Below are 24,181 nucleotides of genomic sequence, written 5' to 3' on the forward strand. Positions count from 1 at the left end.
ACTCCCGTCGCCGCGCCCCCCCGGTACACCTCCCTCAGTACACCAGGAACGTCCCGTCCCCGAGCCCGCACGTCGCCGCCGCGAGCGACGCGCCATCCTCCGTCGGCTGCGTCCACGCAACCTCCTTTTCGTCGCACGCGTACCCCGGCACCAAACGCTCCCTCGCGACGCGAAGCAACGTCGTCGCGATGCCGCGCCGCCGGTGCGCGGGGTGGACCCACGCCGCGCGGATACCCATGACCGCGCGGGTCGGGGCGGCGCGGCGGCGGAGAACTTTGCCGCCGTAGTGGGCCGCCGGGCGGGAACCCGGTGACTCACCGGGCGGTGACTCACCGGGCAGGGACTCACCGCCCGTTTCGCCCCCGTCGTCGGGGATGGTGCGATACGCCCTGCGCACGGGCTCCGCGAACACGGCCCCCACGATCCTATCCCTGAGGACGTACGCGAACGCCGCGGTGCCGCGCGTCTCCGCGTCTTCTCCGAGGACCCACCCGTGTGGAGCGCCGAGCTCGTCGCCGACAAACTTGGCCAACTCCGTCGCCTTTCCCCAACGCGCCCTGTGGTCGTCGGGCCGGATGTGCGCCACGAACCGACCCGACGGATCGTGTTCGCACGTCCACGCCGCGGCGTCGCGCCAGGTCTTCGGGCAGGGCACGCCGACGCACCCCGGACTTTGCGACGATCCCCCCGCTGAACCCCCTGACAAAACTCGCCCCGTCGCCTCGGCGTGGAACTTGGCGTGCGTTCGCTCATCCTCGGGCTCGCCGACGGCGTACAGCAGGCCGCACTCGGGGCACTTGCGGTGTCCGAAGTTCTTCTGCCCGAGATCGAGGAAGAGCTGCTTCATTCCGGGGGCGGCGGCCCGCGAGTTGGCCCTCGAGGACCCGTCGCGCAGCGTCGTCGCGACTTCGGTTCTCGCGCGCTTGGCGTCGACCGGGTCGGATCGCGCGCCGCTCGTGGACGGCGCATCGTCAGCCTGCCCGGCGTCATCCTTCGAGGGCGCGGCCCCGGCGCGGCGGGCTTCCCCGCGTCTCCTGCGCCCGTACGTCGCCACGGGTCGCCGCTCACCGCCGAGATGCCAGTCCGCGCCCCCGCGCGAGGCTTCCTCCGCGACGACGTCCGCGCGGTCGGGGACGCTCTCGGTTTCGACCTCCTCGGTTTCGGGAGGATCCGCGCGCGCGGGCTTCCGGAATACGCTCGTGGCGATCGCCGGCGCCTTGAAGAACGCGTTTATCGACCGCTGCCCCGCGGGCGGCGCCATCGTGCCCACCGGACTGGCGCCGAGATTTTGAACTCGCAGACTGACGTTGCCGCATGCGTGCTGTGAGGCCGCGGACGTACGTGACGTGCGTGCAGGTTTGCGTGTGCAGGTTTTGCAGGAATCGTCATCCTTGAGTTAATTTCCCCATATAGATCCTGATGCGCGCCACGCGCGGTTTTTCACATGAGCAAGATGCGCGCTCATGTAGCCGCTGACGCGCGAGTAACAAGCGGCGCGCTGTATCTTTAGGGTCCGCGCCGTGTCCTTAGGGGGTTGGGGTTGGGTTTTCAGGGTTTAGAGTTTAAACAGCCGCGAAGCGGCTCGTCAGCCACTCCCTTCACACATCACATCCTGAGTAAAACCTGCACACGCAAACCTGCACGCACGTCACGGTTATGAGGCCGCGGAATTCCCCCGACTGTCGATTATTCCCTTGGGGGCGCGTGGTCGGGGCACAGAGGCGCGCGCGGGGCTGGGCGGGGTTCGACCAGTTTTAGGGTTTAGACCATGGTAGCCGTCTTCGCCGTGTTCATCGTCGCCGTGGCGGCGTCGTGCATCAACGTCGGCAAGGCGCTGCAGAAGCAGGGCACCAAGAACCTGCCCAGGCTGGTGCTCGATCCGAAGGTCATCGGGACGTACCTCTCGGACGAGACGTGGGCGGCGGGCATGGCGCTGGACGTCTTCGGCGGTTTACTCATGGTCGCCGCGATCGCCAGGGCGCCGGTGAGCGTCGTACAGCCCGTCGCCGCGGGGGGCGTCGCGGTCTTGGCGGTGTACTCGCACTACAAGCTCGGCGAGACGCTTCAGGCGAAGGAATGGGCGGGAGTCGCGCTCGCGGTGATTGGGACCATAGGCATCGGCTGGAACAGCGAGGAGCAGCAGCCCGCGGAGCTTTCGGGGTTCAGGTACCTCATCGGAGCCTTCCTCGTCGCCGCGGTGGTCTCGGCGCCCGGGTACTACAAGTGGCACGCCACCAAAGACAAGGCCATGAACCGGCTCGGCGTTAACCGCAGCGGCAAGAAGGTGGTCGGGTTGGTCGGCATGGGATCGCCCCACCACCTGAGGACGTCGCACCAGGTGGGCGGGACCGGGCAGGAGGGCGGCGGCAGAGTCGAGGAGGTCTTCGCGGGTCTGCAGGCTGGAACGTTCTTCTCGCTATCCGCGCTGGCGTGTAAGCTGGGATTCATCCTGGGCGGGCGGATGTCGTTCATGTTCGTGCTCCTCGGGCTGGGCGCGTCCGTGGGCCTCACCGCGTTCGGGCTGGTGTGCCAGACCAGGGGCCTCAAGGACGGTAACAGCGTGGTGGTGTGCACGTGCGGCAACGTCGCGCAGATGATAACCGCGGTCGTCTTCGGCGTCGTCATCCTCGGAGAGCGGCTACCCACCAGCACGTGGACGGCGCTGCGAAATTGGTCGCTGAGCTGGTGCATGATCCTGGGCGGCGTCGTCCTGATCAGCGGGATCACGGTGGACGACATACCGGTGGAACAAATCAAGGAGAGCGTTGACAAGGGCCTGGGCGGCCTCGGGGGTCTGCAAGGGCTCGTGAACGGGATGGGCGGCGGGAGGAATAAGATGATCCTTCCGCTGGTGAACCCGCCGCCGCGCGTCAAGGAGGGACACAGCAAGGAGTGAGCGGTGACGCGAGCGAGTCGTCGGGCGACGTCGCGGTTGTTCTTGCTAATCCATTCGAGTTGATTATTGCGATACAGTTCCGTACACGATGTGCCTCCGGGCTCAGCTCCCGGACCCTCCCCATCCCTTCGTCGCCTCGTCAGTTGCAGAAGAGGCTCATGGCTGTCGGGTTCCCGGTGACAGCGTTGATGCCCTGCGGGTTCCTCGCGCACATCTTATCGTTGACGTCCTTCCTGACGATGACATCGGTCCAGTCCGAGCCGTCGATGTCTCCCAGATCGTCCATGTTGGCGCCACTGACGATGGCGCCGGAGAGGTTGGCGTCCTTGAAGATCGTGCCGGTCAGGTTGCACTGCCCGAGGTTCGCGTTCGTGAGGTCGGCGCCGGTGAAGTCCGCGTCCGTCAGGTCGGCTCCGAAGAGGGTGACGCCCGCGAGGTTGCTGCCGCCGAACTTGGCGCGCTTGAGCGAGCCCTTGGTGTAGAACTCGGCGGTGAGGTCGCGGCCGCTGTAGTCCTTGTCGTCGCACGAGTTGGTGGCGCACTCGGACGTCTGCGGGATGGCGAGTGCGATCGGCGCGTTCAGCGCGAGCGCCAGCGCGGTCGCCGCGGAGAAGGAGAGCGCCCTGTGGACGACGGGTGGGATCGCGGCGGAGGCGGCGGAGGTGGACGGGGTGGGGCCCGCTCGGGCCCTGACGGTCGTCGCGCAGCAGACGGTCAGCGCGGTCATGGTGGTGGCTTATCTGATTTGGTGACGTCGGTGCTGCCGAGATGTGACGCTGACTGCAGACTGACAGCAGCAAGCTCGGTGTCGAAAAGTTTATGAGGAGGCCCCTCACTCCCACCGGCGCGCGCGCGCACGTCCGCCGCCGCGACGAACCGAGTCGAGGTCGACCCTCCATGTCGACAGAGGACGAACCCACCGCTAAGAAGCCCCGCGGGGACGACCCGACCGCCCCAGGCGAGGCCGCGGCACCGCAAACGGAAGCCCCCACCGCCGCCGCCGCCGCCGACGCCCCCGCGCAATCGTCAATCGCCCCAACCGAAGGCGCCGACGCCAAGCCGGCGGGGGACGAGGGAGAGGAGGGCGGCGGCAGGGGCAAGAAGCGCAAGATCGCCGCGTTCCTCGCGTACGTCGGCAAAGGGTACCAGGGCTTCCAGCGCAACCCCGGCGCGAGAACCATCGAGGATGAGCTCGAGAGAGCCATCGTCGCCGCGGGCGGCATCTCCGCCGACAACGCGGGCGACTTCACCAAGGTCCAATGGACCCGCGCCGCGAGGACGGACAAGGGCGTGAGCGCCGTGGGTCAGTGCATCGCCCTGCGCATGGTGCTGGATCCCCCCGGCGTCCTCGAACGCATCAACGCGGCGCTACCGGAAGGATTCAAGATTTTCGGGTACAAGCGCGTCACCGGCGGGTTCAACGCAAAGACCATGTGCGACCGACGAAGGTACGAATACGTGATACCCACGTGTGCGTTCGACCCGAGGCGTTGCCTGCCCCGGAGGGAGGTGGAGGCGGAGGCGGCGCTCGCGGCGGAGGCTGCGGAGCAGGGCATCGAGACGGCGCCCGCGGAGGCGGAGGATGACAAAGAAGCGAAGGCTTTCGTCTTTGACGAGGAGCTTCGCGCGCGCGTGAACAAGATCCTGGGCAACTACTGCGGCACCCACAATTTCCACAACTACACCGTCCGCGTGGACCCAAACGACGCGGCCGCCATGAGGTACATCATATCCTTCGAGTGCGGCGAGCCCTTCGTCATCGACGGCGTGGAGTTTGTCCGAACCACGGTGGTTGGCCAATCGTTCATGCTCCACCAGATTCGTAAGCTCATCGGGACGATGCTATGCGTCGTTCGCGGTTACCTTGCCGAGGAGGACCAGATCTTCGCGCTGAAAACCAAGGAGAGCTGCGTCACCCCGATGGCACCCGAGCTCGGCCTGTTCCTGTGCGAGTGCATCTACCACGCGTACAACACCAGGTACGCCGAGTCGCACGAGCCCCTCGCGCTGGACGAATACGCCGACGACGTCGAGGCTTTTAAAAAGTCCCACATCTATCCCCACATGGCGTCCACGGAGAAGGAGGAAGGCACCATGGAAGCCTGGGTGCGCATGCTACCCTTGAAGCAGATCAGGAACTCGTACGAGTGGGCGCGGAAGAAGGACGGCGGTCGCGCGTTCATGTCGAAAGCCGACAAGAGGGAGGCTGAGAAGAGGGATAACAAAAAACGCAAGGCACGCGACGCCGAGCGCCGGGAAAGGGAACCGCAGCCGCCGAAGGAGATCATCCTGGAGGGCGGCCTCAAGTTCACGGGAAGCAGCAGCTCTAAGCCCAAGGGAGGTCGGGGCGGCGGGAGGGGGGGCGGGAAGGGGTTCACGCCGGGCGGGGGGAGAGGCGGCGGGAGGGGAAGCCGCGGGTTTGGCAAGCCGGGCGGGGCGGGCGCTCCGAACCAGGTCAAGGGGGGCGCGGAGCGCGCGAACGATGAGTTCGACCCGGCGGAGCTCAGCGAGTGACGCCGTCGTGATCGTAGGGTGTCGGTTTAAATCGACTTGTTTATCAACACCTCGTGACAACCGCCCGCCCCAACGTGACGACACTCGCGGGTACCCTCGTAAAATATTGGCCAACCACCGAAGAGCAGATGGCCAGCTGATTTTTTCAACCCTAAACTGTCCCGACCACCGGATCGAGTCGCACTGTCAGCAGCGCCGGGATCCGTCGCTCCGTCGATCCGAGCCCGTCCATCTTCACGGACGACTCGTTGCGGGCGCACGCCGATCGTCCGATCGCGCGCGGCATCTTCGTGTGAGCCGCGGTCGCAGCGCGCTTCACGCACCGAGCGGGGGGGGAAAATCGGCGTGAACCATGCCGAAGGTGACCAAGGCTGGCGCCATGCTCGTGAAGCTGGTGTCCACGGCCAAGACGGGGTTCTTCTACGTGAAGCGACGGAACCCCAAGAAGCTGCTGAACAAGCTGGAGTTTAGGAAGTACGATCCGAGGGTGAAGAAGCACGTGCTCTTCGTCGAGCAGAAGCTCAAATACGGAACGTGGGCGATGGGCGGGTTACTTCCGACCGTGCCATTCACTTAGCCCAAAGCTCGCACCTAGCCACTAGCCGCACCTCCGCGAACACACACACGATTGGATCATCTCCATCATCCTCACAAGAACTTCACCCCGGTGTCGTCGCCCCCTTCCCCGACCAGCACCGCCGCCTTGCCGGTCGCCTCCAGGTACCTCGCCGCCCTGACGACAATCTCCGCGTCCACCCCGACGAAATCCCCGCCCGGCCCCTCCCGCGAATCAGCAATCTCCCCAACCGTCACCACCGTCCCCTGGTGCCCCAACTCGCACGCCCACGCGTGCATGGCCTCGCCCCAGCTCGCCACCGACCGCCACAAAACCACGCATCGGGTCCGACCCGACCCGAGCCACTCTGCGCCGCCGCCCTTTGCGAGCTCATCCACCAGCGTTCGCCGAGCGTCCAGCGAGAGCTTGCGGTCGCACCGCGGGTTGGAGAAGAGCGGGTGGTCCACTTCCTCGAGGTTGAGCACGTGCGTCTTGTGGTGCTGGCAGTACCTGAATCGAATCCGGAGGACGAGGAATTGGGGTGAGTCGCCGCGCGTCGGATTGATCGGATCGTGATTTGGCTAAAAGTCGGGGTGGCGATGGAGTGCCCACCCGGATCTGGGCGTTTGCGACGGGGCGCGAACCTGAGGATGAGGGACTTCCACAGCTCGATCTGTTTCCTCTGCGTCTCCGGGGTGGGTTGGATCCTGTGCGGTGGGGTCGGGAGTTGAGAGGGAGAGGGACGGGTCGGTGGGTGGAGGAGGCACGGCGAGAGGCGCGATGGGAACGATCGGGGTTGGTTGGCGCGTTTTTTGAAGGCGGACGTGCCCGCGCGATGGGGCGGTGTCGGGGGCGGGATCGGCTCGAAGGATGCGGGGGAGCTCACGTGAAGTACGGTGGGTACTCGAAAAAGTCGGGGAAGGCGAAAGCGCCCGCCATCCTCGCGGCCCCTTCGTCGCTCGGCAGCGCCTCTGGCTGTGTGGTACCTTCGTGAAAGTCGAGGCGTGGAAAATAGGTTGACAATCAGAACAAGTCGCCCCGCCCCCCGGCGGCACGAGGTCCTGGGAGTAGACGAGATGTCTTGGCGCGATACACTGTTCGTCTGGCGCGGTGACATGGAGTACGGTGAGAATGCCATCAGACAATACGCCGAGCTGTTGGGCGAGGACCCTGGCTTCGAGGACGCGACCTACGAATCATTCACCTGGAAGGGCAGGTGGGTCGGGGTCGACGCCGCGGACGCGACGAAGGCAGACATGCCACCCGTGCGTGATTGGCGAGACGGTGCAAATGGATTCGAGTCCGATAATCTGTTCAACGTCGTCGGCGGTCCGCCGACGATAGCAGTCGTGCCTGAGCCGCACAACATCCCCAGTCGCTTCACAGTCTTACCAGACCATTATTACCTCCCGGAGGCTAGGGAACATGATCACGTCGGCTGGCAGCTGGACAACGGGGACGGTCACGAGTGGTACCGCGATACGGTACACGACATGCGGTGTTGCGGAGACGACGTGGTGTTCGCCAGAGGGCACAACCAGTTCGCGCCGTTCATCGCCGTGGGGTTTCTGTCCGGCTACAGGTTTCGCGCCGGCGACGGTGAGTCACCGCCCGGTGAGTCATGGCCCGAAGTTCGCCGGACTCTGACGGTCGCCAGGCGGTACCTCGACGACGGGGACGAGCGGTGCGGGTGGTCCATGGACGACCTGGAGAGGGAGGTGCGTGAAGCGATGGCCTGCAGCGTCCCGACGCACCCGTGGATGGTGGAGTGCATGGGGAGCGCCAAACGGAAGAAACGCAAACGATGACTAACAAGGCGGCGGTGCGGGTGTGGCGACGAGCGGGGACGGAACGCGCCTGGCGTGCGCGGGGGACGACGGGAGCGTGATGTGCTACGTACCTTCCAAACACCTTACGCTTAACCGTCGTCACCGCGCGGGCGCCTCCACCGCCACGTCCGCCTCCACCTCGGCCCTACGCTCCACGTCGGCATTCCCGTCCGCCTCGTCGACAGACCCCGCCGATTGACCGTCCGATTGGTTTCCGATGTCAGTCGCGCCGACCCCGCGTCTGCACGCCTCGAAGAATTGCATCGCGCCCGCATCCGGCCACGGAGACCCGAACGGCGCCTCCGATCCCGCTGTCCACCCGAGGTGCCCGCCGCTCTCCGTCTCCACGAGCACGACCAGCCCGGGCGTCGTCTTTTCTTTGATAACGTCCCGGGGTACCGCGTCCGCAACGGCGATGGGGTCGTCCTTCGCCTGAACCACGAGAAGAGGCACGCCGACGTTGCCGATGGATAGCCTCGAGCTGGACGCGTCGTAATACGCGTCGACGGAATCGAAGCCGAACGTCACACGCGTCACCGCCTCGTCAAAGTCCCTCACCGTCTTGGCGTTCGCCACCAAAACGTTGTCGTAGTTTGGCAAGCCCTGGAACAGGTGCTCGTGGGGCGCAAACAGCGCGCGCATGTTCTTGGCCATCGCGCGAGAATACACGGTGCCGAAGAACCCGTTTTGAAGCGCGGCGTCGCACGCGTTCAAATCGAAGGGGTTGCACATGGCCACCGCGCCCGCGAGTTTCGCGTTCTCGCCCTCTTCGCCCAGAAAGTTGGTCAGGATGTTGGCGCCCAGTGACCACCCCACGGCGAAGAGTTTCGCTTCGGGCCATCGACCGTGAATCTCGTCGACGACGGCGCGAACGTCGCCGGTGAACGACGCGGAATAAAACTGGGGGGTGGTGAGGGGCGAATTCGCGGTGCCCCTGCAGTTGAACGCCACGCACCTGTACCCGCACCTCGCCGCCCTGCGCATGAAGTGCTTGAGGTACTTGTCGTGCGACCCGCCGGCTATGCCGCTCATGAGGATGAGCACCGGGGCGTTGTCGGGTATCGTTCGCCAGTGCTCGGCGAGTCGCCTTCGAAGCGTCGTCCGTCCTTGGTCCGGGATGGCGCGCCGGAACGGCGGGGCCAGCGCGTCGAAGTCGACGTCGCACCCGGTCCCGCCGCTGCCGCACCCGCCGGCACCGCCGCCGCCCGCGACGCCGATCACGCCCGGGACGCCGTCGGGGGACGACGCCGAGTCCCCCGTGCCGACGAACGCACCGTTTGTCCTCGAGCCAGCCGCGGATGCGCCGTACTGTAACTGCGCGATGATGTCGTCCATCCGTTCGCGCTCCCGTTTGGCCTCGCGCTCCTCCGCGCGTTGCCTCTCGTCATCGTTCACCACCACGGCGCCGAGCGATGCCATCGTGTTCTTGACGTCCTCCTCGCCCGGGTACGGGGGCACGGCGATTGGCCAGTCCAGGGTGACATGCCCGCCGTCGGGCATCCGAAGCACCTCCCGCTGGTACTCGATGGGGAGGTTCTCGCGGAGCAGCGACGCGACGATGGTGCACGCGTGCCTGTTCCTGAGAACGTCCACGGCGTCGTACGGCTCGTAGAAGTGCGGGCACGCGTCCATCAAGGCGCGATGCGCGGGCGTGTCCGCGTGGGTCACCGTCGCGTTGGAGAGGTGCCTCTTCGACCACAGGCGGCTGGCGAGCGACGCGATGGCGCCGCCGAGCACGGCGCCGATGAACGCGCCGAACGGGAGGGTCTCGAAGAGGCATCCCACCGCGGGGCCCGCCGCCGCGGGGGGAAGCGCCGCGGTGACCTTCATCGCGAGGGGACGGCCGCGGTGCACGCACGGCGCGACCCGCGCGATCGGACGGCTGGAGATGGCGGAAGCGGCGCGCGAGTCCCGGGACGAGAGCGCGCGGAGCGAGGATGCCGCGCGACGAGTCGCCGAATTGACGCGCGCGGATGTCGCGAACCCGGTGCTGGCGCGGACGGCGCTCATGTGGGTCGACACCGTGCGATGGTCGCGACGGAGAGTGCCGCGCCCGGCCGACGAGACCGCCCACCTCTGTGATATCCGGGCAGTCTTGTGGCTGCCAGCGCCCGATCAGTCCTGACGTGGAGCGCCTGATTGGCCCCGACCCACGCACACGCAGCGCGCTGACGGTCGCCGCCGCTCGACCATCTCGCACCGCTCACGCATCGTTCGTCCGATGTCGGCGACGGTCATCGCGTCGCCCGCCGCGCTCGCGCGAGCGCCCGCGGCTTCCCGCGCGAGACCCGACCCGCGCGCCGCGACGACGGGGACGTCCATGCCCGTCGAGGCGCGTCGTCACTGGCGTCATCAGCCGCGCGCCACCGCCCTGTGCCGCGCGACGCGGTTCTTCGGCGGCGATGCGTCTCCCGCGAAGGCGCTCGCGTCATCGATGGGACGCGCACGTCGTCGGTCCCGAGGCCGCAACGTGCGCCCCGCCCCGTGCCGCGCGCTCGCCTCCCCCAACGAGCTCGGCGACGTGGCTGGCACGCTCGGGCTCTCTTTGAGCGGTTTCGAGCAGGTCATGGGCAAGGCGTCCTTCGGCGCGCTCCTCGGCGCGAGCGGCGTGTACTGCTACAAGGTGAGCGTCGTCGTCCATCGGCGTGTCGAGACCCGAATCACGGCGCGGGAGACGGGCGCTCCCGGCGCGCGGACCCAGCCCCGGGCGCCCCCGGCGCCAAAATGCCCTAACCCTTATCCCCGCAGTTCGTTGGCCGAATCGAATCGGCGAGAGAAATCCGCACCCCCCGCCGACTGACCCTTCGTCCACCATCCGTCCCCCGCAGGCGTTCTTCACGGACGAGAAGCGCGCGGGTAAGCCCGAGCAGTACGCCATGCTCGCGGGCAACCTCACCCTCGCCTCGCTCCTCGCCGCGCGTTGGGTCGAATCCGGACACTTTCCCCTCTCCAACATGTACGAGTCGCTGCTCTTCCTCGCGTGGGGGGTCACCGGCGTCCACCTCGTCGTCACCGAGAGGGACGGCTACAGCAAGAGCGCGGTGCCCGGTGCGCTCGCGGCGCCCACGGCGCTCATGGTCGTGGCGGGCGCCACCCTCGCGCTTCCCCCGGAGCTGCAACGCGCGAGCGCGCTGGTCCCCGCGTTGAAGAGCAACTGGCTCATGATGCACGTGAGCGTGATGATGCTCTCTTACGCGACACTGCTTGTGGGCTCCCTGTCGTGCGTGTCGTTCTTGCTGGTGGACGCCACGCAGGGGTTCGAGGGGGCGAAGGGCGCGCTGGGGTTCCTCGATGGGCTCGTGCAGAAGGAATCAGGAATCGATGGGTCGGTTGACGCCGCCGGCGACGCGGCGCTGGCTGCGTCTGTCGCATCCGACGCCGAGTCGGAGGGCAAGGTGCGGCGCCGGAACCGGCCGCGCGTGGGCGCGGACGGGACGGTCGCCGCGGTGATGGACGCCGGCGAGTTTCCCGACGATGCGAGCCCCGTGTTGGCGGGCGCGGACCTGATGCGCGAGATGGACAATTTGGCGTACCGGTGCCTCGGCGCCGGGTTCGCGCTTCTCACCGCGGGGCTCATCAGCGGCGCCGTGTGGGCCAACGAGGCGTGGGGTTCGTACTGGTCCTGGGATCCCAAGGAGACGTGGGCGCTCATCACCTGGCTCGTGTACGCCACGTACCTGCACTCGAGGCTGGTGGCGGGCAAGAGCAAGAAGGAGGTTGCGACGGTTGGGGCGCTGGGGTTCGTCGTCGTGTGGGTGTGCTACGTCGGCGTGAACCTGTGGGGCGTCGGTCTGCACTCCTACGGCTGGTTCGCCAACAAGTGATTGATAAATACGACAAGCAAGTGATGCGACACCGCCGGGGCGTCCGGGTGAGTAATACTCGAGTGAACTCGACGGCGGCGGGACCTCGCATAGTGCAACCTCTGACGCATAGTCTAATTCGCTAAAAAGAAATCACGCCTCCTCCACGGCGACGTCGACCCGTTGCCGTCCGAACCGGAGCGCCCTCCGCCTCCGCCCGTAGTACAGGTCTATCCTGTGCGGGCCCTTTATGTCCACGCCCCGGTCCTCGACCACCCCCCACCCGTACCCGGGCACGTGCATCCTCGTTCCGTGCGGGTAATGGTCGGTGTCTGCGGCGATTGTTCCATCCGCCGCGCCCCAACGCATGGTGACCAGCCTCCCGAGGAAGCCCACCGGGTCGCGGAGCACGTCGTGGCGCCAGATCACCGGCCTGACCTCCTCGGGCCGCGTACCCATCGCCGTCACCCCGTGGTACTTGCACCCGGCGATGTGGCTCTCGCCCCAGTACCGCCCGATGGGGAACTGCGTCGCGCCCAGCAGCGCACCGGCGCATGCGGCGGTGGTCATCTTCGCCGTGACGTCCCCGTTCCTGAGCGCCTTCGCAGCCTTCCGGCGCCATCTCGAGCCTCCTCCCGCGGCCGCGCAGAAGACTGCGTGCGCCGCCACCCCGAACGCCCCCAACACGGCGAGCGTCGCCCCGCCGAGCACCAGCGCGGGCTTGTCCTCCACCTTCTCCCGCCGACGCCTCGGCACCAACGGCCACGCGACCGTTCCCGAGGGGCGCACCCCCGCGCACAGGGGCAGGTACAGCGGGAGCGGGCCCAACGCGAGGCCCCACTCCCAGCCGCAGCTGCGCCAGTCGCTGCTGTACGCGGTGGCCTCGATGGGCACCGTCCGTCGAGCCCCCATGCGCCTCTCCGTCCGCGCGCCCGTCGGACTGCCCGAGAACATTTCGGCACCTTCGCGAAACTCAGACTATTGGAAAGATGACGAACGGGCGACGTGGCTGGCCTCGTCACTTGCCACCGCACGGGCAGGGCACATGTATTCAGCGATCGCCCCCGCGACGCGCGCGGTCATTCACGCCCGCGTGGGATCCCGCGCCTCGCCTCGAACCCGAGTCCGGGTGGGCTGCAGAGCGGGGCTGTTCGACGCCTTCGGGCGAGGATCGGGCACCAAAAAAGCCAAGAACGAGGTGTTGAGGCTGGCGCGCGAGCAACGGAGGGGGGTGGGCCACTCCCCCGAGGACAGGGCCGAGATGGAGACCGCCGTCGACGCGCTCATCGCGTCGAGGGGGAACGTCGGGAGGGCCAACACGCGCGCCACGGTTCTCACCGCCGACTGGAGGCTGGCGTGGACCAGCGAAAACGAGACTTTGTTTCTGCTGGAGAAGTTCCCGGGCGGCGGCGACGACGGCGGGGCGCCCATCACCCAGGCGTACCAGCGCATAGACGTCGACGCCGGGACCCTACGCAACGAGGTGGTCTTCTCCAACGGCAACACCTTCGTGGTGGACAGCGTCATCGAGGTGACGGACGAGACGAGGGTGGAGTTTCGGTTCACTAAAGCGGCGCTCAACCTTTTAGCGCCGACGGAGGCGTCCCTGCCTCTCCCGCCTTTCGGCCGGGGATGGTTCGACAACGTGTACGTGGACGGGGAACTGCGGGTGGCGAGGGATAGCAGGGGCGACACGCTCGTGGTGGTCAGGGACTGAGCCCGTCGCCCAGCGGTCCATCGAGCCCTATGCGTCGCGAGTCATCGTCGTTTGCGCCAAAGTAAAGTTTTCACTCGATTCTAATCTCCTTCGCGTCACCCCGCCCCCCGCCGTCGTTGTCGTCGTCGTCGTCGTCCCTCTTGCGCTTCGTCCCGGCCGTCGCGGTCGCCGCCTTGATCTCGTCCTCGTCGTCCACGATCAAGCAGTCGTCCACGTCCTCGGCGACCGCGCCGTTCTCCTCGTTATTCTCGCCGTTCGCCGCGTTATTCTCGTTACTCTCAGCCGACACCGAATCGCCGCGGAGCACGTACCCGTCGGGATCCTCCTCGTCGTCCCACTCATCCCCCGGTCTGTGCGTCACGATGAGGTCGAACTCGAACTTCTGTGTGAAGTCCGACACCCTGAGCGCGGTGTTGTGCCTGACGCCACCCGCGGGCAAGTTGGCCAGCGTGGATTTGCAGTTTTTGGCGTACTGCTCAATCTCGTCATCGTCCAAGCCGTCGTCCTGCTCGTAAAGGATCGTCTCTGGGGCGTTAACCTCCGGGGCGTTCATCCCGAGCTTCTTCTTGAGAACTTCGTCGATGAGACGGCCCAGGGTCATCGACTCCACGTCGCACACGAGCTCGACCCTGGCGGCGCCGCACACCACGCACGATTTGTTGGGCGGGTCCGGCTCCATCGGCTCGAGCAGCCGCGAGTTGCTCTTGTGCTGCTTGACGAATGTGTACCTGTAGGGGCACGGCGCGCACGGCACGGGCGTGGCGACCCCGCCGGCGTCGCCCCCGGCCTTTCGCTGACGGAGCACCTTGAGCGCCTCGATGACGATGAGACCCCCCACGATGGCGTTTGTGGTGGCCACCGCGTGCACGATGTTGCCCGCCATTCCCTTGGCATCGAACAGGCTCTTACGCTCGATCCCGTAGTTGGCGCTCCTCAACGCCGCGGTCGCGGCGACAAACTCGACGGCCAGCGCGTCGTCCTTGTCGAACTTATCCGTCCCGTGGTTTCCGTCGGACTCGTCCCGAGCGACGATGCGAGCGAACGAGCTCACGAATACCCGAGCGGCATCCGCGTCGGTCCACGCGGCGTGCGCGTCGCGAAGGCCCAGCGCCTTGCACGCCGTCGACGTCATCGTGTTATTGCTGTTATTGCCGTCGCCGTTAAGTCCGTCAGTCCCGTGAGCCGCCGCGGTGGGTCCCTCGGGCACCAGCTCCGTAAACGCCGGCAGCGGCGTCGGCTTCTTCCGTTTCTCGTCCGCCCACATCTCCTCCTTGGCGAGCAATCGCTCAATCTTGGTCCTGAACACGTAGTCGTACACCCTCACCGCGAACGACTCCGGGGACTCCCCGGGGGATCGGGTGAACGCGCTGAGCTCCACGGCGTCCTCCTCGTCCAGGTCGCTCTTGGCGTTGGGGTCGGCGGAGAAGAGTCGGGGGAAGAGCAAGTCGGCGGCGTACACGACGCAGTGTATCGGCTTATCGGGGGTGTCCCGCAGGGTGCATATCGGGTGTGACTTGGGCACCGGCTTGGGGTTGCACTCGAAGCACGCCGTGCGTCCGCGGACGTGCGCGGTGACCTGCCCGAGGTACCCGGTGGTTCCGGACTCGATCAGCGGGACCTCGGCGGCGAGGCACAGTCGGTTGACGTGTTTCCTCGCCTCCAGGTTGTCCAGCCCGTTGAGGACGACGTCGAAGGTTCGAACGAAGTCGACGTCGAAGGAGGAGTCCTTGACGTTGCCGTGGTGCGCGACGATGCGGGCGTCGGGGCGGAACTTGAGCACCGTCTCCCTCGCCACCTGGGGAAGGGAACCGAGGGATCAGGACCGATTGTGGGCACCCCTCGGATCGTGTTGGAAACGAATCTTTACGCGCGCGCGCGATCGGGATCTTGGGGCGGGACGCACCTTCGCCTTGGACATGCCCACGTGTCGCTTGCGGAACAGGAACTGGCGGTTGAGATTGCTGACGTCGATGGTGTCGAGGTCGATCATCTCGATATCTTCGAAGCCGCTCAGCACCAGGGTCTTGAGCAGCTCGCAACCGATGCCGCCGGCGCCGACCATCAGGACTGCGTTTTTGGTGGGAAAGCGAGATCCGGTCAGCGGGGACGCGAACGACGAAACGGACCACGAAGAATGGACGCGGGGACGATATCTCACCCTTAGAGGACTTGGCGAGCTCGACGTCGCTCATCTCGGGCGCCATGGCGACGCAGCCGAGGACGCGCCGCTTGGATGTGAAGCCACGACTGCGATACAAACTCTTTTTTCTCTCGGCGAACCTGGCCAACTGAAGGCCAGATTTTTGAGTGGGCAACCTCCCACAAACGCGCGCAAACCCACGATACGATGACCGACACGTGCGGGTCCTACCGCACCCACGGGGGCTGCAGCGATATCCTCATGAGCGAGGTCCTCGGCGAGTCTGCCGGCGCCTTCTGCGTCAAGATGTGCGTCGCGGCGCTCCTCGGGTGCGCCATAGGAGCACAACGAGAATTTTGCTATGTCATAGGGCACCTCTTTACGGGCGAACCCCTCGCGCCCTCCCCCGTGCGCCGCGCGGGGCTCAGGACGCACATGCTCGTCGCCCTCGGCGCGTGCCTCTTCTCCGAGGCGAGCTGGTCCCTGTTCAGCGTCCCGGTGCCCGCGCAGGCCACCGTCGACGGCGAACGGACAGCCTTCGTCAGCGGCACGTTCAACTATGATACCTCTCGTGTCGCCGCGCAGATCGTCTCCGGCATCGGCTTCCTCGGCGCGGGCACGATACACAAGTCCGGCGACGCCGTCTTCGGCCTCACCACCGCCGCGTCGCTGTGGACCACGGCCGCGGTTGGCACGCACGTCGGCGGACCCAACCAGAAGGACCCTTACTTCCTCGCGCCAACTTTCGCCACCGTCCTCGTCGTTGTCACCCTCCAGGCGCTCATACACCTCGAGAACGCGGTGCACATGGCCAACAGGAAGCGCACGGGAAGGCACCAACGCGCATCCTGCGTCTGCGCGGTGTTTCTCCACCAGGATCCCGGCGCGTGCGTCCGGTGCGTCTTGATGGGTAGTCCCCGTTCCATACTCAAATACCCAATCACCACCCAATCACCTTCGCACCGCCCAACCTCCCACCCAGGTCTGTGGTCGAAGCCGTCGAGACCGGCGTGGGCAAAGTCGTCAGCGTCGGCGCCTCCGTCGGGCGCAAACCCACCGTCCACCAACTCCCGACCCACGATAACCCGTCCAACGCGCGGGACGTCAAGCTCGGCCACCACCCGGACCAGACGAAGCGGTTCGTGGAGGTGACGATGACCGCGGTGGTCCCGCCGACGATGGGGGGCGTGGACCTCCTCGAGTGCCTCCTGTCGACGCGGACGGTGGTGTCGGCGCGGGTCGACGAGTCGAGGCGCGCGCACGTGGGCGAACCCGTCGGCGGCGGCGGCGGCGGCGCGGCACGGGATGGAGGAGTCGACGCGGCCGGCGCCGACGGCGCCGATGGAAACAGAGGCGGGGGCGGGGGCGGTGACGGAGGCGGGGTAAGCTCGGCGCTCGGCGCTTGGTTCCTCGGGTGGGGCGGGGGCAAGCGACACGGCGGCGCCGCGACGCTCGAGGACGTGGATCCCACGGACTGGGACGCGCCCCTCCTCCGCCAGTGACTCCATGTGACCCGCGTGAACGACGACGCTCGAGTGAAACGATCTAAAACTCTTTCACCGCGAGCCGGGCCCGCTCCTATTTCTTCTTCCCCTGCCAGCTCGCCTTCTGGTTCACGTAGAACTTGACGACGCAGTTACCTTCGTGTATCGCCTCGTCCCGCCGCATCAACCTTCGCCTGCATCCCCCCGGACCGTCCCTGCATTCCGCCCGGACGAACTCGCCCCTCGCCGCGACGACCGAACCCCCGTCGCCTCCCCCTGTGTCGCCGCCCCCGCCCCGGCTCTGGACCGCCCCGAACAGGTCCCACGCCGTGCTCCCCGGGCGAAGAACCACGCACTCCCGCAACGACCCGACGCGTTCCGTCGACGCGTCGTCCGCCGTCCCGACCCCACCTCCGCCGCCGCCGCGTCTGCCACCGCGGGACGCCCCGGTGTCCAGGTCGTCCACGGGGAAACCAAGCGTCGGGGGTTTGAGCCCAACCGCCGCCTTGAGCGCCCTCCGCACCCCGCCGGGGTCTAACCGGGCGCTCGTCGGCACCGAAGGCTCCCCCGGCCACCGCGCTCGCACCGCCGCTATCCCGACGTCAGCCCCGACGACGTCAGCCTTGTTTAGCGCGAGGAGGATGGGAAATCGCACGCGGAGGAAGTGCGCGACGAGGAGGTGGAGCTCGCGCTCCGTCCACGCCAGCGCTCGCTCGCGGGTGATCCCCCCCCTCGGGTCCGGGACGTTGTTCGGCATCCGATCGAGCGCCGCGTCCACCGTGGCCCGGACGCAGTGGTACCCCACGAACAGGTCCTGGAGCCGCTCGGGCCTGCGACGCACGGTCCGCCACTTGCGCCGGACGTTGCCGAAGATCCATCGGTGCAGCTCCTCCCTTACCCACTGGATGTCTCCCGCTACGCCAACCCCCGAATCGCCGATAACCCCCGAATCGCCAACCTGGTCGACGCCCTCCCTGTCCGTCCTTCCCGACGCGTCGACGACGTGAACCAGCACGTCCGCGTCGCACAGGTCGTTGAGGAAGGCGTTACCCCGGCCCCGACCCGCGTGCGCCCCGGGGACCAACCCCGCCACGTCTTTGACCAGCACCGGTATCCGTCGGCAGTGCTCGCCGTCGACATCCTCCGACCCGTGCGCGGGGTCGCACGTCCCGCGGAGCCCCGCGGCGGCGCACGGGCACGGCACGGGCGCGAACGCGCGACCGACGTTGGGCTCGATCGTGGTGAACGGGTGGGGGGCGCACCTGGCGGCGCCCCGGTCCGTCTCGGCCAGCTCGCGGGCGGCGTTGAAAAAAGTGGACTTGCCCGCCGACGGTTTGCCGACGAGGCCGACGACGAACGTCCATCGACCCCCGCCGGCGCCGACGACGAACGGCGCGTCCGTGCCCAGCGCGCGCCGCAGCCGCGTCTCCGCGTCGAGCGCCTCCATCGTCGCGGCCTCGACGAGCGCCGGGTCGGTGTCCTCGGACTCCCACCACCTCCCGACCTCGACCTCGTCGTCGTCTGCGTCGTCATCGTCCTCGTCACCGTCACCTTCATCCTCGTTGTCCTCGTCGACTCCGTCGTCGTCCCTGGGTTCCCCAACCGTGGCGAAGTCCCCGGCGGCGACCGCGCGTCTCGCCGCGCCCTCCGCCCACTCCCGCACCTCCGACACGATGGAGAACAGCGCCGCCCCGCCCCCGCACGCCTCCCCCGCCTCCCGGGCCGTCGCCTCCAGCCCCAGTCGCGACATGCGATCCGCGATTTCGCGCGGGACCCCACGCAAGGACGTCGTCGGGAGCGCGGCGGGGTACTCCCGGGGTAAGATCAGCACCAGCCTCGGGTCGTAGCTGGACGGATCGGTCGGGTCCATCGCCTCGGCGACGCCGGGGAGGGTGAACGACAGCGTCGTCGACCCTTCGGTTCGCATCTCCTCGTCGAAGATGGCGGCGAGGGCGGCCAACTCCTCGGCGACCTCCTCGGGAATCCCGTCCCCGTCCCCGTCCCCGTCCCCGGGGAGAGTGCCGACCTCGAGGGTGCCGACCTCCTCCGCGTCGAAGAAATCCGCCACCGCGCGGGCGTCCCGCGACTTGGCGGGGAAGACGTGGTTCCCCGGGTGTCTATAGATGGTGGTGGTCGATGGATGGACCCGCGACGCGCACGCGAGGGTTTCCGCGGGCGGGACGGCCTCGTCCGCGTCTCCGGCGATGAGCATGACGCGCACGTGGCGGTCGGATATCGCGGGACGATCGATCGCGTCGCGGGACGGGACCGCGTACCCGGCGCACAGCACCGCGCACCGCAACGACGCGAAGGATGCGTCGGCGGCATCGGATAGCTCGCACAGAATGAGACCCGCCGCGGCGCCCTGGCTGAACCCGACGATCCCCTGGAACGGCCCGCGCGACGTCCACACCCCACGCAAGGCTGCCAAGGACTCGTCCCAGCCGCTCGTGCCGGCCCCGTCGCCGCCCTCGCGGGTCCACCACGTCCTCATGGGCACCTCGTCCCCGGGACCCATCGGCAGCTCGTGGGGTGCGTCGACGAAGAACACCCGGTGACCGGCATCCTCGAGGCGCCTGACCACGGGGTCGAGGCGTGTTCTGAAGACCTCCCCGTTCTGTCTGTTACCGTGCAGCGCGAGGATTCGCATGGGGCCCGCCCGCAGAGGCCGCCCCGGCGCGCCCCGCTCTCTGCTCTTCCGAGACTCGTCGTCATCTTGTGCGGTTTTTTCGCTGCTGTGGATTTCTCCGTCGTCACAGAACCGCGCGGAAGCGCGGGGACACACCCGGGAATACCGTACGATGGCGGGGTCGCGCGCTCCACGCGGCTTCGCCGCGGCGATCTTCGCGTCCCTCCTCCTCGTTCTGGCCGCCGCTCCGTCCCCAACGCGCGCGTCATCTTCGTCGATCGGTCCGATGGAGGTGGACACGTGCGACGCGTGCGCGGCATCAGCCTCGGCGTTCCACGACGCGCTCGAGCACCGCCGCGCCAAGCTGCACGCGAGGTACGGCGACGGCGGCGGATCCCTGAGTCAGAACCCTCCCCGATACCTGAGGTTCGGCGACTTCCCGGACGCCCCGGCCGCCGCGAGGGAGGCTGTCCAGAAAGCGTGCGGACCCCGCGGGAGATGGCTCCGATTCTCGATCAAGTCCGTGGGCGTCGGCGACGGCGAGGGCGGCGGCCTCGCCTTCCTCGCCCTCTCGGGACCCGGTTTGGACGCGGAACACATTCCGGGGATTCAACGACCCGCAGACGAGGCAGACACCAAGGCGCTCTCCACGCACCTCCGGCGGATGTGCGTCGCCGAGGCGGAGCGGATCGGCGTGGAAAACCTCATCGACGCTTTCGACGAGACTTTCGACTCCGGAACGACTCCGGAACGACTCCAGAACGATTCTGGAACGTCCGACGAATCGAACGACGAGACACGAACGACGGGGGACGATCCCGCCGCCGCGTTCGCGGCGAGGGTGTGCGTCGAGGGCTGGCCGGGGGGATCCGACGGTACCGGTGAGTCACCGCCCGGTGAGTCACCGTCACCTACGATCCGAGACCCGCCGTGTCGACGCGCTCGGTCGTCGCGTAAGGCGAGGGCGCTCGCCGCGGCCGCGGATGACGCCGCCGCGCTCGACCGTCGGTCCAACGCGGCGCTCCGCGACGTCGAACGGACCAAGGCGTCGGCGGCTCGGTGCGGGGCGCTCGCGGCGGAGGCTGGACGGAAGATGTCGGAGGCGGCGCGGGGCGTCGGTAAGGACGGCGCCGCGTACGTCATCGGCGGCGACACCGACGCGTCGTTGGGTCTGCAACCGTCCGAGATGTCCGCGGTACGATCGTGCGCGTCCCTCGCCAGGGCCCTGATGCAGCGCGGCAGGGCTACCGCCTCGGCGGATGTTAAAGACGTTAACTGGGTTGACGCGGTGGCCGACTACGACCTCGCGGCGGTCGCGTGGCCCGCGTACAAGGCGGAGGCGGAGTACCTCGGCGCGAGGGCGTACGCCAGGTTCGACCACCCCGGCGGGTTCGCGTCCACCGACCCGAACAGCGACGAGACGGTGGGGGTGGACAGGCACGCGCGGTTACTCCGAGCGAGTCGACGCGCGGCGAACGCTGTCAAGTCGGACGCGACTGACCCGGATGCGAGGATCACCTTCGCCGACGTCGCCGCGCTCGTCAGGGAGGACGCCGACGCGCTGGAGCAGTACCGGTACGCGTCGGGGTTGCTTCCGCTCGCCGGGGAACGGTCCGCGGCGGTGGCGACGTCGAGGGCGGCGGCGTCGTCCGCGGTGGCGCACCAATTCGCGACGTACCTGCGACAGATGGAGAAGTTTGAGTCTTTGGCGGAGAATCGGACGCTGGTGGCGAAGATGGCGGAGACGAGGATTGAGGCGGAGGTGCTCGGTAGGAAGAGGTCGTTGCAGGCGGCGGAGGATATCCTCGCCGCGCTGACGCAGGCACCCACGCGGCGGAGGCACGTCGCGATGGCGGCCGCGGCGGTGGTGTACAGCGCGTGGATGGCCGAACCGGTGGACGTGCGCGCCGCCGAGGCTGGACCGACCATCGGCGCCGAGTGCGACGACGACAGGCCGCCGGTCGGGTGCTACGGGGTGATGCTCAACCACGCCCGGAACATGATGGAGCTGGAGCTGTGGGAGCTGGCGAGGCAGGCTGCTCACTACGCGGTCAAGGCGAAGGGGGAGAAGTGGAAGAAGAAGAAAGACGCGGGCGAGATCATCTCGGAGGCTGAGAGGAAGATGGAGGCGGCGGTTGGTGGGTCGAGGTCCGCCGCGGACGCGAACGCCGGCAAGCGCTGGCGGGAAAAGGTGCGGGAGCAGCTGCGCGCCTCAGGTGCGGAAAATCTGCACGCGGCGATCCACCAGGACCTCCACGACGAGCACGACGAGCTGTGACGGTTGCTTTCCATCGCGTCGTGTCATCGTGAGATCACTCATTGTAGTCTTATCAATCGCGACGGCGCGTTTGTCACGTCATCGCGGTCTCTTGAGCCTGGATCTCATCTCGTCCACCTCCGCCAGAGCGCACATCACGTCGGACCTCGGCAGGACCAGCTCCACGGCGTTGGAGCTCCGCAGCGCGTCGCGCAGGACCGCGGCGGCCTTGTCCCCGAGAGCCGGCGGCGGCGGGCGGGGCGTTCCAACGTCGTCCTTCGACTCTGCGTCAAAGAAGTCGAGCGCCGATCCCGCGTCGTCGAATAACGGGTTGCTGACCGGGGCGGGGAGCCCCGGGACCCTTCGCGCGGTCTGCCTGGACGTCCCCTCGAACACGACCGTGGTGCCCGGGGTGTCGACGTGGTCGTATTCGTCGTATTCGCCGTATGTGTATTCGTCGTTTTCGCCGTCGGGGTCGTGACCAAACGCGGGTCGCTTCCTTTTCCCGACGTCGGCTGCGGACGACGCTCGGGGCGACGGGAGGCACGCGTGTCGAGGGGGCCGGGCGCCTCCCGTCGCCGCGAGGTCGCGGCTGAGTTCTTTCGCGAGCTCGTGCCTCTCCGGGGCGAACGCGTACACCGAAGTGACGGTCGATCGGCTCACGTCGTGGCCCTTCGTCGGGTTGAGCCCGCGGTCCTCGACGGCTCCGAGGCTTTGGCCCGAACCGGCGGGCGCGAGCTCGGTGGTGGTGAAGCGGAGGCGGTCCATGATCGCCGCGCCGTCGATCTTCTGCACCGGGGAGTCCTTGGAGACGGACAGGCGTACCACGGGGGCGGTGGGACGCGCGAGGCTGAGCGGGGGAGGGTCCTCGGCCGATACCAGGACCAGGTCGCCGCCCCTTTTTGTCTTGGCGCGCTTCTTCTTCTCGTCGTGCGCGCGTGGCCCGTCCATGTGAAGAGGCTTGACCCACAGCGAGCCCGCCTCCTCCCCGTCGTTCTCCTCGTCGTCTTCCGGATCCGCGACGGAAGGGAGGGTGAGGACGAGCCCCGCCCAGTCCATCGAGGCGTCCTCGCTATCGCCGCATATGAGAACCACGCCAACCTCGGTCGAACTCGGGTCCAGAGGGAAGTGTCGCGAGAGATCGGCCACGAGCGCGCGACGCATCGCGTCGAGATTCGGCGTCGCCGCCGCGTCGTTCCAGAGGGGACGCGGCGCCACCGCATGATCGGCGGGCGCGGGAGTCGCCCCAGCCGGACCAAGCCTGGGCCTCCGAGGCTTGACCAAGGTGGGGGGCGTTGCGCTGCTCATCTTTTGAACGACGGTGTTGGCAACTGTCGACGCTAATCGTGTTTCGTTTTACAACTCAACTGCTCAACTCGGTGAGTGTGAATAATAGTACCCTCTTAGCTCGGGGCACTCGCCAGCCCCTCCTTCCAGTCTTTGTCCTCGCCGCTTCACCCGATGCCAAACCTGCTGAACAGCCCCTCCGCCACGGCCGGGGGCGGGTGCTGCAGCGCGTGTCCGATCTCTAAGTGCTGCGCCTTACTCCAGCCCATGTAGGTGATGAGGTGGTCTATGAAGAACACCGCCACGGTTAGGGGCACCGCGAGGCCGATCCACGTGCCAACCAAAAAATTCTTAAAGTTGACGCTGGACAGCGCGAGCATGTAGTTCACCGCCGGCGCCATGAAGAAAATAAGCCTCAGCACCACAACCGTCTTGACCGGAAATTCGTCCAGCTTGCTCATCAGCCGCTGTACCCACGCCCACTCCACGTTCGCCAGCGCCTGCCCACCGATCCTCCTCACCACCAGGAAGGACACCGAACACGAGAGCGGCGCCATGATCAGCGCCATGATCCAACCCCTGAGGTGCCCCCAGCACAGCACCCCCGCGGTGATGAACACCAAGCCCGGCAGGTGGAGCAGCTCCGCGAGGCCGAAACCGAAGATGTAAACCACGATGCCCAGATACCCAGCATCGTCGATCGCCGTGTGCACCTGCGTGAGTGAAAGGGTCGAGGGAATTTAGGAATAATAAATTATCGGCACGATCTGGGGGATCGGCGGGGGGCGCGGGGTGTCGGAACGAGTGTGTAAGCGCGACACGCGGTTGGTCCGATGCCGGAACGTGCGCGCACCTTGACCGGATCGATGTCCGGAAGCCCCTTCTTGGCGATTAGCGCCGCGACCCCCGCGACCGCGCCCAGGAATAGGAGCCCGACGAGGATGTGCAGTCGGCTCCGAGTCTTCCCCTTCAGCCTCTTGCCGTGCTGGAGGTTCGCGAAGGTCACCTCCATGTTTGTCGCCGCGCCCTTGGTCTTGTCCGCCATCTCGACCGTGATAGTTTCGCGTTG

At 67.4% G+C, this 24,181-nt stretch overlaps 17 protein-coding genes across 17 annotated transcripts; 8 read left to right on the forward strand and 9 right to left on the reverse strand.

Moving 5' to 3' along the window:
- Positions 1-34: 34 nt before the first annotated feature.
- MICPUN_63823 (predicted protein) lies at positions 35-1,261 on the reverse strand (the record flags this gene model as incomplete). Its single annotated transcript, XM_002505799.1, has 1 exon — positions 35-1,261. The coding sequence occupies one exon, from the start codon at positions 1,259-1,261 to the stop codon at positions 35-37; it is 1,227 nt and encodes a 408-aa protein (XP_002505845.1).
- Positions 1,262-1,768: 507 nt separating this feature from the next.
- Positions 1,769-2,896, forward strand: MICPUN_63824 (predicted protein; the record flags this gene model as incomplete). The annotated part of the gene is made up of 1 exon (XM_002505567.1): positions 1,769-2,896. One exon carries the CDS (start codon positions 1,769-1,771, stop codon positions 2,894-2,896), a length of 1,128 nt encoding a protein of 375 aa, XP_002505613.1.
- Positions 2,897-3,035: 139 nt separating this feature from the next.
- On the reverse strand, positions 3,036-3,413 carry MICPUN_72613 (predicted protein; the record flags this gene model as incomplete). Its single annotated transcript, XM_002505800.1, has 1 exon — positions 3,036-3,413. A coding segment is annotated over one exon (378 nt), but the record flags the coding sequence as incomplete, so codon positions are not given.
- Positions 3,414-3,988: 575 nt separating this feature from the next.
- MICPUN_69585 (predicted protein) lies at positions 3,989-5,021 on the forward strand (the record flags this gene model as incomplete). The annotated part of the gene is made up of 3 exons (XM_002505568.1): positions 3,989-4,405; positions 4,478-4,807; positions 4,886-5,021. Coding segments are annotated over 3 exons (883 nt in total), but the record flags the coding sequence as incomplete, so codon positions are not given.
- A 741-nt stretch (positions 5,022-5,762) lies between these two features.
- MICPUN_63827 (predicted protein) lies at positions 5,763-5,987 on the forward strand (the record flags this gene model as incomplete). The annotated part of the gene is made up of 1 exon (XM_002505569.1): positions 5,763-5,987. The coding sequence occupies one exon, from the start codon at positions 5,763-5,765 to the stop codon at positions 5,985-5,987; it is 225 nt and encodes a 74-aa protein (XP_002505615.1).
- A 71-nt stretch (positions 5,988-6,058) lies between these two features.
- MICPUN_87509 (predicted protein) lies at positions 6,059-6,905 on the reverse strand (the record flags this gene model as incomplete). Its single annotated transcript, XM_002505801.1, has 3 exons — positions 6,059-6,476; positions 6,611-6,673; positions 6,853-6,905. 3 exons carry the CDS (start codon positions 6,903-6,905, stop codon positions 6,059-6,061), a joined length of 534 nt encoding a protein of 177 aa, XP_002505847.1.
- Positions 6,906-7,222: 317 nt separating this feature from the next.
- MICPUN_63829 (predicted protein) lies at positions 7,223-7,774 on the forward strand (the record flags this gene model as incomplete). Its single annotated transcript, XM_002505570.1, has 1 exon — positions 7,223-7,774. One exon carries the CDS (start codon positions 7,223-7,225, stop codon positions 7,772-7,774), a length of 552 nt encoding a protein of 183 aa, XP_002505616.1.
- Positions 7,775-7,894: 120 nt separating this feature from the next.
- Positions 7,895-9,427, reverse strand: MICPUN_87759 (predicted protein; the record flags this gene model as incomplete). Its single annotated transcript, XM_002505802.1, has 2 exons — positions 7,895-8,869; positions 9,254-9,427. 2 exons carry the CDS (start codon positions 9,425-9,427, stop codon positions 7,895-7,897), a joined length of 1,149 nt encoding a protein of 382 aa, XP_002505848.1.
- A 1,244-nt stretch (positions 9,428-10,671) lies between these two features.
- On the forward strand, positions 10,672-11,619 carry MICPUN_98280 (predicted protein; the record flags this gene model as incomplete). Its single annotated transcript, XM_002505571.1, has 2 exons — positions 10,672-11,094; positions 11,179-11,619. The coding sequence occupies 2 exons, from the start codon at positions 10,672-10,674 to the stop codon at positions 11,617-11,619; spliced, it is 864 nt and encodes a 287-aa protein (XP_002505617.1).
- Positions 11,620-11,751: 132 nt separating this feature from the next.
- MICPUN_103944 (predicted protein) lies at positions 11,752-12,552 on the reverse strand (the record flags this gene model as incomplete). The annotated part of the gene is made up of 1 exon (XM_002505803.1): positions 11,752-12,552. The coding sequence occupies one exon, from the start codon at positions 12,550-12,552 to the stop codon at positions 11,752-11,754; it is 801 nt and encodes a 266-aa protein (XP_002505849.1).
- A 235-nt stretch (positions 12,553-12,787) lies between these two features.
- On the forward strand, positions 12,788-13,309 carry MICPUN_72584 (predicted protein; the record flags this gene model as incomplete). Its single annotated transcript, XM_002505572.1, has 1 exon — positions 12,788-13,309. A coding segment is annotated over one exon (522 nt), but the record flags the coding sequence as incomplete, so codon positions are not given.
- A 76-nt stretch (positions 13,310-13,385) lies between these two features.
- Positions 13,386-15,519, reverse strand: MICPUN_63834 (SUMO1 activating enzyme subunit 2; the record flags this gene model as incomplete). Its single annotated transcript, XM_002505804.1, has 3 exons — positions 13,386-15,110; positions 15,219-15,382; positions 15,474-15,519. The coding sequence occupies 3 exons, from the start codon at positions 15,517-15,519 to the stop codon at positions 13,386-13,388; spliced, it is 1,935 nt and encodes a 644-aa protein (XP_002505850.1).
- Positions 15,520-15,662: 143 nt separating this feature from the next.
- On the forward strand, positions 15,663-16,957 carry MICPUN_63835 (predicted protein; the record flags this gene model as incomplete). The annotated part of the gene is made up of 2 exons (XM_002505573.1): positions 15,663-16,351; positions 16,438-16,957. 2 exons carry the CDS (start codon positions 15,663-15,665, stop codon positions 16,955-16,957), a joined length of 1,209 nt encoding a protein of 402 aa, XP_002505619.1.
- Positions 16,958-17,033: 76 nt separating this feature from the next.
- Positions 17,034-18,689, reverse strand: MICPUN_54764 (predicted protein; the record flags this gene model as incomplete). Its single annotated transcript, XM_002505805.1, has 1 exon — positions 17,034-18,689. The coding sequence occupies one exon, from the start codon at positions 18,687-18,689 to the stop codon at positions 17,034-17,036; it is 1,656 nt and encodes a 551-aa protein (XP_002505851.1).
- A 1,165-nt stretch (positions 18,690-19,854) lies between these two features.
- MICPUN_63837 (predicted protein) lies at positions 19,855-21,846 on the forward strand (the record flags this gene model as incomplete). The annotated part of the gene is made up of 1 exon (XM_002505574.1): positions 19,855-21,846. The coding sequence occupies one exon, from the start codon at positions 19,855-19,857 to the stop codon at positions 21,844-21,846; it is 1,992 nt and encodes a 663-aa protein (XP_002505620.1).
- Positions 21,847-21,924: 78 nt separating this feature from the next.
- On the reverse strand, positions 21,925-23,133 carry MICPUN_63838 (predicted protein; the record flags this gene model as incomplete). The annotated part of the gene is made up of 1 exon (XM_002505806.1): positions 21,925-23,133. One exon carries the CDS (start codon positions 23,131-23,133, stop codon positions 21,925-21,927), a length of 1,209 nt encoding a protein of 402 aa, XP_002505852.1.
- Positions 23,134-23,162: 29 nt separating this feature from the next.
- On the reverse strand, positions 23,163-24,144 carry MICPUN_109421 (predicted protein). The gene has a single exon (XM_002505807.1). The coding sequence runs from the start codon at positions 23,679-23,681 to the stop codon at positions 23,280-23,282; it is 402 nt and encodes a 133-aa protein (XP_002505853.1). The 5' UTR covers positions 23,682-24,144; the 3' UTR covers positions 23,163-23,279.
- Between the last annotated feature and the right edge of the window lie 37 nt (positions 24,145-24,181).

The sequence above is a fragment of the Micromonas commoda genome, chromosome 13, assembly GCF_000090985.2.
Source record: "Micromonas commoda chromosome 13, complete sequence".
NCBI lineage: Eukaryota > Viridiplantae > Chlorophyta > Mamiellophyceae > Mamiellales > Mamiellaceae > Micromonas > Micromonas commoda.